Source organism: Bison bison, unplaced genomic scaffold (assembly GCF_000754665.1).
Source record: "Bison bison bison isolate TAMUID 2011002044 unplaced genomic scaffold, Bison_UMD1.0 scf7180017864098, whole genome shotgun sequence".
Lineage (NCBI taxonomy): Eukaryota > Metazoa > Chordata > Mammalia > Artiodactyla > Bovidae > Bison > Bison bison.
Genome location: NW_011494670.1, coordinates 1,887,665 through 1,902,830, shown reverse-complemented (window position 1 = coordinate 1,902,830; position 15,166 = coordinate 1,887,665). Strand labels below are relative to the sequence as shown.

Here is a 15,166-nt window from a genome sequence, read left to right as displayed (position 1 = left end):
ACGGCAGCCCACCAGGCTCCCCCATCCCTGGGATTCTCCAGGCAAGAACACTGGAGTGGGTTGCCATTTCCTTCTCCAATGCATAAAAGTGAAAAGTGAAAGTGAAGTCGCTCAGTCGTGTCCAACTCTTCATGACCCCATAGACTGCAGCCCACCAGGCTCCTCCATCCATGGGATTTTCCAGGCAAGACTACTGGAGGGGGTGCCATTCTACTTGGGCATAAAAGATTGTTTCTCTCATTTCTCTCTCCACTGACATTAAATTGCCAGTGCAAAGAACTAATTTAATTGTTGCTACAAGTTGTTTGTAATAATGTGTGACTCACTAAGATTTTTGACGGCATCATTTCACAGGAGGGTAAACACAGGGGTATATTTCTTTAGGTATCTGAGAAAAAAAGTCTGAACCATATCTTTATTATTAAATTGTCTCATATCCATATAAAATGGTGATGAATTAAGCTAAACGTAGAAATGAAACTCATATTGATTTGTAAAGGTGAAGTTACCTAGAAGAAAAGGAAGAAAGGGAGTATAGTGGACCCAAAAATAGACTTAAGAACTCTTAACCTGAAAGCTCTTATTATGAATCTGCATTTACTCTGGGCATAAGTATTAACAATAACTCATATAGCAAAAATGCTTGCTTATCTCAGAGGGGAGTAAAAAAGCTAGTCAGGAATGTGAAGCACTTTCTAGGAGAAGGAAATGGCACCCACTCCAGTATTCTCACCTGGAAAATCCCAAGAATACAGGAGCCTGGCAGGCTACAGCCCATGTGGTTGCAAAGAGTTGGACATGACTGAGTGAGCACAAATGTGAAGCACTTAGCAAATCTGAAGAGTTCTCCAAAGTCTTAATAAAAACACTTTGATGCTTGAGGTAAAACTGCAATTTATTTTGATTACCAATAATACTGACTCTAGCAAAGTTGGTGCACTTTTCAATAAATAACAGTTATTTAGACAAATGTCCAAGTCAGATGGTAAAATAAACACTTAATTAACTGAAGTACTTAATTGATGCTTTTGAACTGTGGTGTTGGATAAGACTCTTGAGAGTCCCTTGGACTGCCAGGAGATCCAACCAGTTCATTCTGAAGGAGATCAGCCCTGGTTTTTCTTTGGAGGGAATGATGCTAAAGCTGAAACTCCAGTACTTTGGCCACCTCATGCGAGGAGTTGACTCATTAGAAAAGTCTCTGATGCTGGGAGAGATTGAGGGCAGGAGATGAAGGGGACGACAGAGGATGAGATGGCTGGATGGCATCACTGACTCGATGGATGTGAGTCTGAGTGAACTCCGGGAGTTGGTGATGGACAGGGAGGCCTGGCGTGCTGCAATTCATGGGGTTGCAAAGAGTTGGACACGACTGAGCGACTGAACTGAACTGACTGACTTCAAAAGAAATGTATGCAGTCTTAGTCCTTAAACTAAAGACATTATGAAGCTAAATGTCCAGCATTTATTTACCCATGATTTTAATTCTGGGTTACCATATGGTAATATACAATGACATAACAACCTCCCTGCCCTCCACACACAATATTTTTTTCCTATTCATAGAAAGACAAATAGGATATGATGAAATATTGGCAATCAGAGTAGGATGATTAAGGACACTGGAGAGTGCCATGAATTTCACATTCATTTGATCATAATGTACAAGACTGCGTTTATTTTTCAGTGAAATTTCAGGATACAGAGAAATTTTATTTTTATTCTTTAAGAAGTAAAATTACTTTGAAGTGCCCTAAATAAAAATTACCTTCAGAAATCCTAAATAAATAAAACCAAAATACTTTAGAGGCCAAGTTGTTAGATTTGTGAGTACCTCATTATAGATTATAAAGGAAGGATAAGATTTTGATAGTCGGGAAACTTAGACACATAGAAGGAGAATATCTAATAAGATAGATACTGCCTCTGGGAAATTGCATTTCCTTTCTTCTACATGGTACAGACAGTCTTCTAAACTTTCCATGGAAACCATGGGTACAAAGCAACAATGAAGAGTTTGTAGGTAAAATGTTCACTGAGAAAAAAACCCACATTTGTTATCAAGTGATAGTGTGGACTGTTTGAGACTGAGGACTGAAGTGCTAAGACTAGCAGTGGCTATGCCCTAGTGTGAGAGTGGACATGCATATCAACTACAATACACAACAGGAATGTGTTTCTGCCTCTCTGAAGAGAGAAAAAGTAAGGCATAATGAGAGAAAATAAGACTTAGGAATTAAACACCAAGATTCTAAAACACTACTGCCTTAAATAAAATATAATTCTGTCGCTTACAAGTGTATGATCTTAAGCAAGCCTTATAACCATTCTCTGCCTTAGTTTTTTTCCAAAGTGAAATATGTATAATAAGATTATCTACTTCAGAGATGGACTGTGAGAACAAGGCAGAACTCAATCCATGCTCATATTATGTGAGTTTAAAAATTCTAAGCTACTACCTTCCTTTGATGGCAGATCCATTCAAATATTACTTCACTGAAATTTGTATCTGTAAAGAGTAGAACCATGGATCTGATTCAGTCTGTTTTTTCTTTTGATTTTAAGTTAACTCAACCTGAGTTGTTGATAGGGGTTATATCAAAACATCAAGAAAATACAAAATAAAGTCCAAAGTTACCACAAGCTACACACATTCCCTTGTAAAATTCAATTTCCTCATTTATAAGATACAGGGGTTTGAAACTCATGATTGAAACCAAGGGTACGCCACAGAATCACTAATGGAATTTTTATAAAATGCAATGCAAGAACTCCATCTCTGTCCAATTGCATCTGAATCTAGGGTCAGAGCTGGGGCAATGAGGAGTACTAGGCACATGTGTATGTTAAGAATCTTCACTGTTAAGGGTGAAAGAAGGAGTAAAAAAGCATGTTTAAAACTCACCATTCAGAAAACTAAGATCATGGCCTCTGGTCCCATCACCCCATGGCAAATAGAAGGGGGAAAAGTGGAATCAGTGACAGATTTTATTTTCTTGGATTCCAAAATCACTGTGGATGGTGACTGCAACCATGAAATTAAAAGATGCTGGATCCTTGGAAGCAAAGCTATGAAAAACCTACACAGCATAGTAAAAAGCAGAGATATCACTTTGCCAACAAAGGTCTGTATAGTCAAAGCCATGGCTTTTCCAATAGTCATGTACAGATGGGAGAGTTGGATCATAAAGAAGGTTGAGTGCTGAAGAATTGATGCTTTTGAACTGTGGTGTTGGAGAAGACTCTTGAGAGTCCTTTGGACTGCAAGGAGATTGAACTGGTCAAGCTTAAAGGACATCAACCCTGAACATTCACTGAAAGGACTGATGCTGAAGCTAAAGCTCCAACTGGGCCACCTGATGCAAAGAGCCAACTCACTGGAAAAGAACCTGATGCTTGAAAAGATTAAGGGCAGAAGAAGCACGACAGAGGATGAGATGATTGAATGGCATTGCTGACTCAATAGACCTGAGTTTGAGCAAACTCCAGGAGACAGTGAAGGACAGGGAAGCCTGGCATGCTGCCGTCAATGTGGTCCAGAGAGTTGGACACAATTTGGCGACTGAACAACAACTGTTTATTGAATTTTTATTATAAAACACTATTAGATGATTTGTGAGATTGACTCTACATTTATTATTGTATCATTCTAATAATCTTTAATCTAAACACCATTTAGTCATTTTTAAAGTAATTTTATTACTTTAATCATTTTTTTTAATTCAACACAGCATAATGATGACTTTTCCTCTGAATTAGATCCTCCTATAAAACAAAGTGACCTAACTAGAATCTAAGAGGAGTAGTGACAGCAAAGCAGCTTGACCTCACCAACAATTTTGCTGCTGGCCTGTCACTGTAAAGACACCTGATGTCCCCATGGGATATACTAACCACTTTTAATTAATGTCCACAAACCTCCATCAAACAGTTCAGAATAGCTGACTCCTAGGGACTATGTGCTTTTTAAAAACCTACCTATGCATTGAGAAAAATAAGATAATTCAATTTGGACTACTGACTGAAAAAAATAAGGGGACACGTGTGAAATCACTCCAAGCCATGTCCCCAGTGTTGGTAATGTAGCCACGGTGAGCTGAAGCAAAATGTTATCAGCCTGACTTTGGGCAATATGTCTTTCCTCTTAGAGAAATTTACATGCTCAGCTGAAATAAACATAATGAACACATTGAATTTTCTCCCTGTGAAAGTCAATGAACAATGAAGATCTTTTTTCTTCAACTTACTTTGATTTCTTCATGTATAGCCAATAGACGACACCAGCAACTAGGGCAGCGAGGAGGAGACCAACAACAATTCCCACAATTAGTTTTGCCTGGTCATTAACCTTTTCTTTGTTTTCATCTACAACAAAGAAGAGAAGCCCATGCAATTACAGACAATGCCAAGCATTTCTGAAAAGAAGTCAATCTAGTTATTATTTCTGATTAAAAATGACCAAGGCTCACTACTAAGAGTAACATGCAAACTTGTGCTTCTAAGGGATTAAAATTTTAGCATTCTTACTATCTTGTCTCATTTGCTATTTTAATTCAAATCAAAATGTGGCAGCTAGGAAAATTATTTATGCAATGACACTTCATAAATCTTGAGCAGATAGTCAAGGAAGAAGAGCCGGCAGCATAGTACCTACCACTTATCTCGTCTGCCTCATCGTGTTCTGGAATACTTACTGAAATGAAAAATGTTAATATGAAATTAAAAACAAAATTTGTTGATATATGAAAGTCACCTTTACCATTATAGTATGATGTAATAATACTCAAAGATAAAATATCTATTCTACAGCTGAGGGTAGAAAAACTTACATTTAATAAAGCAAGAACTTCCGTACAAAGAAATTCATCTTGTTTTAAAGAAAAGACAGTAGTTAAAACTGCAAAGGTATTGATCTACCATAGAAAACTTCACAACTGACAAGCTATAGTATTAATCTGAAATCCATAACTTTCCCACTATCTACCACCTTTTAATAGGATTTCTTTTTTTAGGAGAAACAAGTTGCAGTGCATGGAATCTACAGTGTAGTGTTTCTCAACTTCAATTTTCCTGCCTCGGTGGAGGAGAATTTATTTTCATACTCTAGTGTCAGAAATTTGCCACTTAGAGACATTTTCAAAGTGATAGGAGTGGTGGTTAAAACTGGGGACATCTCAGAGGTGAAGGTGCAATATATGTGATGCTTGTAAAAACCCTCCAAATGACTAATAGCACGATGATCTTGGCCCATTTAGAGGATTGTCACTGTGGTGGATTATCATTTAAAATTAGACTAAATAAATATTTTTCTATGAACATGGGCTTCCATCAGAATTTTCAGTGATCATTGTTAAAATGCAGATTCCTAGACCCCTCCTCATACCTACTATATTGGAATTTTAGGAGGTGCTCATTGACTTTGAAAATGATGGTATTAAATGTTGATCAAACCACTGCAAGGTCTATAAGCCACTATTCAATGGGTTAGAATTAAAAAGAGAGACTTGTGTTCAGGAAGAAAGGATAACTTCTCTTTTAGGTAGGACAAATCAATACTCACTGAATTGAATTCAGAGAAGTCAATGCTCCTATTTTAGAGTTAAATTCATTTGGCTCTTTTCTCCTGTCAATCCAAAAGGTTTTTATATTCCAGTCATATTCTGTTAAGGGCCATTATCTTTAGAAAATTATTTTCTCCTAGCTTCAGCTAATTCCTAGCCAGTATATCTCTATCTTGCTAAAATCACATAGAGAATTCCAACTGACTGAAGAATGAAAGTTTGGAGAGTCAGTTGGTATCCTGCCCAGATCTGAGTCTCAGTCTAGGCCAGCCCTGATTTAAGACTAACACAGCAAAATAAAGAATTATAGAATTGAAGATGAGAGATAACTTCAACTTAAATAAAGAAGCAGCTATTGGTATCCATTACCTTGATTTCAGCATTGACAGATTTTTTTTCACTTTCTCTGAGATTATCTAATTTGTTTGATTTTTTAACCTATGATTCAAATTTGATATTCAAATGCATCAATTTTTGAAACTAGATTTTTGGATTCCTGATATCAGTTTTACTACCAATTTTCTGAGTGACTTTACGCATGTGGCATTCCTTTGCAAAATAAGAATAGGATAAATACCACAAAGAATTGAAAAATAATAGATTAAAGGGAATTAAAAATTTACTAAAATTAAAGCTGTTAGAGAAATGTTTTCAGGTAATCTTTGAATCATCTGAACACAAAACATGGATTAAGTAAGAGCAACATAGTCCTTATCCTCTGTTGATCTTGGAAATATTCCTGTACAAGATAAAGTCTCTGATCCATAAAACATGAAATGATTTAACTGTCAAGACAAGGATTGTAAAGAATGGACACCAGGAAGAAAAAAAAAAGAACCTTATGATGATGATACCAAATGCAAAATAAATAAATAAAACTTACCATAATGCAGTACAGGAAGATGGAATTGAAGATTTTAAACTAATGAAGAATAACTTCAAATTTTCTTACTTTTTTTAATGCCAGAAAGGAAATACTCACTAGCAGAGACATTCAAGGAGTTTACTGTTCTCTCCAGCTGGTTTTCTGCTGTGCAAGTTAATGTAACATTCTCTTCAGGGGAAATGATAATTTTACTATAATACCTGCCATTGATATATGGAGATTCCTCTGTCTGGAAAAAGAAAAGGAACATGGCTTTAGAAATGGAAATGAATTAAAAACATAGGAAAGAGTAACACTGAATGAAACAAGATAGGTGCGGTGCTCTGCGGCATTATCTGGCATGCAAGGGTATATGTAAGTTCATAGATGAGACCATTTCAGGTTTATAACTACATCAGAGAGGAAAAAGAATAGTGAATCCATACTTGGATTTCTCTTTATGTTTCTATTATTAATTTTAATAATTAAACTAAGCTGTTCTTTTTCAATAGATGCTCGTTAGTTTATATTTTGGCATGATAGTACCTATCTCAAAATAATTAGAGATTAACTCATCACCAGTTTTCTTCTAATAAACTTATGAGTTTAATTCTATTTGTAAACTACATCCTCAGTTAGTAGAGCATGAACCTCTTAATCCCAGGGTGATAGGTTCATGCCCTAAGTTGGGTGGTTGCTCTCCTATGTTTAGGGCTTCCCTGGTGGCTCGGCAGTAAAGAATCTGCCTGGAATGCAGGAGATGTATGCAGGAGATGTGGGTTCAATCTCTGGATCAGGACGATCCCCTGGAGAAGGAAATGGCAACCCACTCCAGCATTCTTGCCTATGTTCTTGCCTGGGCAATCTCACGGACAGAGGAGCCTGGTGGACTACAGTCTGCAAAAGAGTTGGACGTGACTTGTGGACTAAACAACAAAACTCATTCCCCTCCACTATAACGGTGAATTCTTTTATTTTAAACCATGATACATACGTGCATAGGTATGTATGGTTTTCTCATGGGAAAACCAGACTCTCTTTCTCAATTTATTTGAGTTAAATACAGAGGATGGGTTCTTTTTCAGTGACTAGTGATGAGGGTAACCACTGCTATTTAATTTCTTCAAACATAAGAGACAATTCACATTACTCTCTTCTGGATTCTCAGTCCAACTCCACTAAAGCAAGCATGTACTTGCATTGTTTTCTGAGACATATTATACACACCACGTCCTCTAGTCCTCTATTGCTCTATATGTGCTTTCTTCTCAAATGCATTGTAAAGGCCTTGAGGACAGGAGAGAGCTTCATGATTAGAGATATCATGGAGTCCCTGGGATAGGGGTGGGACAGAGGTATCAGCAGTTGTAAAATAATAGATTCACCATGTGATTGAGGAAGGAACAAATAAAAAAATTATGGCTGGATCAGCACAAGCCTAGGACAAGAAAAATAACATATCACCTAGTGGGCCAGAATCAATCCTTCTCCTTGACAATGAAGAATGGATTATTATTTTTATCCTCATAGTAAGTTCACCTGCTATTTTTCCAATTCCCACCAGTATTTTTCATATGACTTTCTCACTGGACTTTCTCATATGACTTTTTTTTGTTTTTATTACTTTATCTCTACAAAATGCCTTTGCCTATTTCTAGGTTGACCTTTTAAATCTTTGTACCTTTTTCTTCATTAAACACTTATCTGATACTTATTTTTCTATTTTTTATGTTTGCATTATCCAGAAACAAAAGGTTTTTTTGATATAATTATTATTAAATTGAACTAGAGAGCAAAAAAAAGAATAGAGTAGAATAGAAACAGTCATTTTTGATGCTAAAAAAGAGATCTAAACATTGTTAGCAATTCAGGTCTTTATTCTGAAATCAAGAGCCTCTTTGTCATCCTCAGGCATATTCTCTTGCTTGTGTGTCCCATCACATATAACCAAATCAGGAAGCATTTGCTTGTGTCCACTCCTTTAGGGACATTCCATACTTGAGTTATGCAAGTAAACATGCATCACCCATAGCTGAAAGAGCCAAAATTCACCAAGTTCTGCAAAACTAGACTACATAAGCTGGACCACTAGCCCACCTTCCCTAGACAGAGAAAGGGTGGACACTTTAAATTATGATTCTGGTTTATGCATGCCTTCTCAGATTTCAACTGAGTCTAAAGCTGGGAAAGAGGGAACACAGAAGATTCAAATAATCAAATGGCTCATGGGGGTATTCCTGAGGAATCTTTAAGTGGCTCCACTGAGAAGAGAGACATGAAGACTGTTGTGGAGAGAATGGAATTAACCAGTATGTCAGTAACCCAAGTTGACTGGCAATTTAATGGGATTACATATCTGAACAGTTTGTGATAAGCCAGATTCTCATATTTTTTTTTCAAAGAGAAAATTATTGGTAGTGTTCATACATTCTTAGCCTTTTACTACTGCAAACTAAAATGGTGTGACAAAGGTACAAATATTACTGTTTGGTTTACATACAAGTTTGTTCAGCAGAAATCATCCTAGATACTATATATTTAGCTAGCCATACTTTGGCCCCAGTACACACAGATCAGACCATATGTTCACAGTGACTATGTTCTTCACCATTCCCCAGGGCCAAGTCTCAAGAAGAAATGACCCATAATGTGCATAAAAGTAAGCAAAGTATAAGTGAGGCCACTTATACTGAGATGTGGAAGTTCAGGATGTAGGTAATATATACCTTAATGTTTTAATCACCCAAATTTCAGGAATTTATATATTTATATATTTATATATATTTATATATATATAAACATATATATTTATATATTTAATTTATATATTTTTAAAATTTATTTTTAATTGGAGGATAATTGCTTTACAATGCTGTGTTGGTTGCTGTGGTACAACAATGTGAATCAGCCTTAAGCATACATATATCCCCCCACTTGAGACTTCCTCCCACCCCCCACCCTATCACACCCCTCTAGGTCATCACAGAGCACCCTATGCTATATAGCAGCTTCCCATGAGGTATCCATTTTATACATGGTCATATACGTATGTCAATACTACTCTCTTAATTTGTCCAGATACTGACCACAACAAAATAAGTCTTCCATGCTCCATGACCCTAGGATTTTAAATTTCTCTTTGAGCTACGGTCTTCCTTTGGGAGAAGTTAGCAAAAGCTTCCTCTGAGGACATAGCGTGAATTTCGTGTTGATAATGTTAGCTTACAGTTTAGATACCTAAATAAAATCCTACACTGCACCAAGTACAGCACTCAACAAGAAGACAAATACTTGCTTGGTTTATGACACTTCCACTGCCAGTAATTGTCCACTGTATAGCTGGCTTCGGAAAACCTTCCACATGGCAGATTATTGTTTTAGACAGTCCACTGGGATCAGTTTTCTTTGTCATTTTGATTTGAGGTTTTCCTAAAAATATTACAATTAAAATAAGATGTTGAACTGAGATCATAAAAGAAACAGATATTAAATTCTCAAAGAAAATTTTGAATTGGTGCTCACGTATTTTATTACCTTCTACAATTAGAGTCAACGACTCTCTTTTCTTTAATCCTTCAACCTCTTGCAGAGCTGTTTCACAGACATAGTTTCCAGCATCCTGATAATGAAGACTAGAAAATGATGGGCTAGATCGAAGCTTGACGTTATCCTGATTAAATAAAAAGTTAATTATGTCACATGGCACAATTATAGCTCTCCATGTATTTATTATATAATAATAAAGACTGAAATTATTCTTCTGGGTCTAATGAAAATTTCTTTTCTTAACTTCAAATGCTTTCACAAATAGACTTCCTTTTTCCTCTGAACTTTTAGAGTTAGACAAATCAGAGTTTTATTTCAGACTCTTCCATTTACTGAATTTATACTTGGAACAAGTTCATAAACTTCTGAGATTCAGCTTCGTTACTTGTAAATAGGGTAGTAATCTTACCATATTAAAGACAGTTATCAAGACATGGAATCTATTACAGAACAATTAAGACAAAAATGTTTTTTAAAGAAAACTTTTAAATGGCTTACTATACTAAAATTTCTATGAACAAATAAAATGCAACATTTAACTTTGAAAATAATTTTATATATAGAAAATAATACTATTTACCAGGAATTGAAATGCTCCTAAGGCAACCAAACACAATCTTAAGATTATACGGTCTTTGTACACTATAATTTTTTTTCCATTTCCATCAACTTACCAACAGGCAGGCAACATTGATCAGCACTACTGATATGAGTTATTTAATCAACAACAGTAACTGCAGCTTCTGTGGAAACTGGTTTAACCAAGTAAACTTAGCTTCTCTAGTTCTGAGTAAAACACACCATGAGTGTTCATATACCAAAAACCTATCAAGCCCTTTGACCATTAACTACCACAAACACATCATGTTAAGTATTCAGTCTATGGAGTGACATTTTAACTATCTGAGCAAATGAAATGTTGTGATGAGGCTGTGTTTAAGAGAAAATGAAATAATAAACTGAGTTTTAAGAGTTAAGACAACAAGTAACAGAGGATCTGGCATGAAAAGAGATCAAAAACCAATAGAAAATAATTTACATTTTCATCTAAAAGAAACTGGAGCAATATACTTCCCACAACTTTTTACAAAGATAATTCTTGTCAACCCCTATTTTAAGTGGTTTGATGTGTTTTTGTCAACTCAATACTGCTTAAGTGCTTCTGCTACATGTCACATTACAGGAATAAACAGACAGGGTGTATACTAGTTAAGGATTTGAGTGGAGGGAACATAGTAACAACCTTTCCCTTTGTTGATAAAGAAAGAAAGTGAATGTGAAGTCGCTCAGTCATGTCCACCTCTTTGCGACCCCATGGACTATAGCCTACCAGGCTCCTCCGTCCATGGGATTTTCCAGGCAAGAGTACTGGAGTGGGTTGCCATTGCCTTGACACAGGGATTGAACCCAGGTCTCCCAGATTGTAGGCAGACACTTTACCATCTGAGCCACCAGGGAAGTCCTGGTGATAACTTTATCTATGTTGATAACCTTAGTTAATAACCTTATCTCAAATCACCAATTTGCAATCCTACTAATCTCACTCTAAAAAGATAACAGCAATGCTTGGGTCCCCAGATAATGACCTACATTTCAGATGATAACAAGAACATTAGCGCTCAGGACAGCATATTAAAAAGCAGAGACATTATTTTGCTGACAAAGGTTCATCTAGTCAAAGCTAGTAGTCATGTATGGATGTGAGAGTTGGACCATAAAGAAAGCTGAGCACCGAAGAATTGACGCTTTTGAACTGTAGTGTTGGAGAAGACTCTTGAGGGTCCCTTGGACTACATGGAGATCCAACCAGTGAACTGTAAAGGAAATCAGTCCTGAATATTCATTGGAAGGACTGATTCTGAAGCTGAAGCTCCAATGCTTTGGCCATCTGATGTGAAGAACTGACTCATTTGAAAAGACCCTGATGCTGGGAAAGACTGAAGAGGGGAGAAGAAGGGGACAACAGAGGATGAGATGGTTGGATGGCATCACCGACTCAATGGTCATGAGTTTGAGCAGGCTCCAGGAGTCGGTGATGGACAGGGAAGCCTGGCATACTGCAGTCCATGGGGTCGCAAAGAGTCGGACACAACTGAGCGACAGAACTAAACTGAACTGAAACACTCAGGAAATACAGACCAAGCTCTTAGTATGTTCCAGGTGTTCTACTACGGCCCAGGGGTGAAAAAAGATCACTACCATCAAGGAGCTACTAATTCATGGAACCCACATTCAAACACTTAAAGTCAGTCTCCAGAAAGGCAGAAGGTTATGTGACTATAGTGGTGTTTATGCTGGGTAAGGCCTGAGCCTGAGCCTCTACTCTGTCACCTATGAGCTCTCTGATTTCTCTCACTTCAAGTTCTTTGAAATAATGTAGGGAACTAACCATTTTCTTGCATATTTCACAGGGTTGTTATAAACACACTATTAACAACATTATGGGTTAAAACACACTGGAAATTGCTAAAATATATAACTGTATATGCGTGTGTGTCCATATGCATGTGTATAATTATTTAGTAAATACACATAATTAAATTAATGCCCCAAACTAAGTTTCAGAGCAACAATTATGGATACCATAGTGATGTTGAGTACCTCTAAATTTTATTGTAGTAATCTTTATTATTATATATAAAAAAAGAGAGTATGAGTTTTTGTGTATAAACATATTACACATGAATATACAAGAGAAGCCTAAAAGGAGTCAGTCCAAAAGTGGAACATTGCCAAGAATATTACTTACTTTCATCCACACCACAGTTGCATTCCTACTGGCAGATATTGTGCATGACACAGGCAGAGCATCGCCAATCTGCTTAGTCACCTCCCCGCTTGGGTTTAAGGACAAATCCAAATCTGTGAAGCAGAAAAATATGCTTGAAATACAACTCCAGAAAGTAAGACAGTCAAAATATTTTTGGAGAAAAAAAATAGATGAAAGAAAGAAAAACTCCTGCTAACTCTACTTGAAATTCAGAAGTGATTTATGTGACTGAAATAACTCAAGTGTAGCATAATCACTCTAGTTTTTCAAGCCAGCTTTGAGACCAGTTTGGACAAGTGCGAATGGTCAATTTAATTGATTATGCGTTTATATGCAGTTAACATGATTGATATTTTGAATGCATGTAAGTATTCATCTGGGGTCTATCACCTTCAGAAAAAAATTCTTAAATCATTTCTGGAAGAAAATAAAGATGATGACTAAGTAAATATTATGAGAAGAATTGATAAGACATACCATGGGAAATCAAGTATATTTAGACAGCAGGTGATACACTAAATTATCATAAGGTGTTTACACGTTTCTTCAGAGAGAACTGACTACAGTAGCTAGATATTTAAAAAAAAAAATGCTATCCCATTTCTCATGCAGTTGAAATTTTAAATTTAATTTTTTTTGTTGAAGGATAATTGCTTTATAGAATTTTGTTCTCTGTCAAACTTCAACATGAATCAGCCATAGGTATACATATATCCCCTCCCTTTAGAACCTCCCTCCCATCTCCCACCCCATCCTACCCGCTAGGTTGATACAGAGCCGCTGTTTGAGTTTCCCGAGCCATACAGCAAATCCCCATTGTCTATCTATTTTACATATGGTAATGTAAGTTTCCATGTTACTCTTTCCATACATTTCACCCTCTCCTCCCCTGTCCCCATGTCCATAAGTCTATTCTCTATGTCTGTTTCTCCTTGTTGCCCTGAAAATAAATTCTTCAGTACCATTTTCCCAGATTCCGTATATATACATTAGAATACGATATTTATCTTTCCTTTTCTGACTTACTTCACTCTGTATAATAGGCTCTAGGTTCATCCACCTCATTACTACTGGCTCAAATGTACTCCTTTCTATGGCTGAGTAATATTCCATTGTGTATATGCACCATAACTTCTTATCCATCCATCTGTCTATGGACATCTAGGTAGCTTCCATGTTTTAGGTATTGTAAATAGTGCTGCAGTGAACAAAGGGATACATGTTGTCTTTTTCATTTTGGTTCCTCAGGGTATATGCTTAGGAGTGGGATTTCTGGGTCATATGGTGGTTTTATTCCTAGTTTTTTAAGGAATCTCCAAACTGTCTTGCATAGTAGCTGTATCAATTTGCTTTCCCACCAACAGTGGAAGAGGATTCCCTTTTCTCCACACACTTTCCAGCATTTACTGTTTGTAGACATTTTGATGATGGCCATTCTGACTGGTGTGAGGTGATATCTTATTGTAGTTTTGATTCGCATTTCTATAATAATGAACAATGTTGAGAATCTTTTCATGTGCTTATTAGCCATCTGTATGTCTTCTTTGGAGAAATGTCTGTTTAGGTCTTTTCCCCATTTTTTGATCGGGTTGTTTGTTTTTCTGGTATTGAGTTGTGTGAGGTGCTAGTATACTTTGGAAATTAATCCTTTGTCAGTTGTTTCATTTGCTATTATTTACTCCCATTCTGAGGGTTGTCTTTTCACCTTGCTTATAGTTTCCTTTGCTGTGCAAAAGCTTTTAAGTTTAATCAGGTCCCACTTGTTTACTTTTGTTTTTATTTCTGTTACTCTAGGAGATGGGTCACAGAGGAACTTGCTTTGATTTATGTCATCAATTGTTCTGCCTTTGTTTTCCTCTAAGATTTTTATAGTTTCTGGTCTTACATTTAGGTCTTTAATCCATTTGGAGTTTATCTTTGTGTATGGTGTTAGGAACTGTTCTAATTTCATTCTTTTATATGTAGCTGTCCAGTTTTCCCAGCATTTATTGAAGAGGCTGTCTTTGTGTCATTGTATATTCTTGCCTACTTTGTCAAAAATAAGGTACCCATAGGTGCATGGGTTTATTTGCTTTCTATCTTGTTCCATTGGTTTATATTTCTGTTTTAGTACCAGTAGCATGATGTCTTGATGACTGTAGCTTTGTAGTATATCTGAAGTCAGGAAGGTTGATTCCTCCAGCTCCATTCTTCTTTCTTAAGACTGCTTTGGTTATTTGGGGTCTTTTGTGTTTCCATATGAATCATGAACTATTTTGTTCTAGTTCTGTGAAAAATGCCATTGGTAATTTCATAGGGATCACAATGAATCTGTAGATTGCATTTGGTAATATAGTCATTTTCACAATATTGATTCTTCCTACCCAGGAACAAGGAACATCTCTCCATCTGTTTATGTCACCTTTGATTTTTTTCATTAGTGTC

The 15,166-nt window shown here is 36.4% G+C and overlaps 1 protein-coding gene across 2 annotated transcripts in view; it reads right to left on the bottom strand.

Moving 5' to 3' along the window:
• ALCAM (activated leukocyte cell adhesion molecule) overlaps nucleotides 1-15,166 on the bottom strand; it is a 231,572-nt gene that overhangs the window by 18,025 nt on the left and 198,381 nt on the right. The window contains exons 9-14 of one of the 2 annotated variants that reach the window (XM_010838537.1): nucleotides 12,722-12,834; nucleotides 9,961-10,096; nucleotides 9,722-9,855; nucleotides 6,544-6,676; nucleotides 4,655-4,693; nucleotides 4,248-4,365 (exon numbers count right to left, since the gene is read on the bottom strand). In XM_010838537.1, the coding sequence (XP_010836839.1) occupies nucleotides 4,248-4,365; nucleotides 4,655-4,693; nucleotides 6,544-6,676; nucleotides 9,722-9,855; nucleotides 9,961-10,096; nucleotides 12,722-12,834 (673 nt within the window). The remainder of the gene's footprint in view (nucleotides 1-4,247; nucleotides 4,366-4,654; nucleotides 4,694-6,543; nucleotides 6,677-9,721; nucleotides 9,856-9,960; nucleotides 10,097-12,721; nucleotides 12,835-15,166) is intronic. The other variant, XM_010838538.1, reaches the window with a different exon arrangement.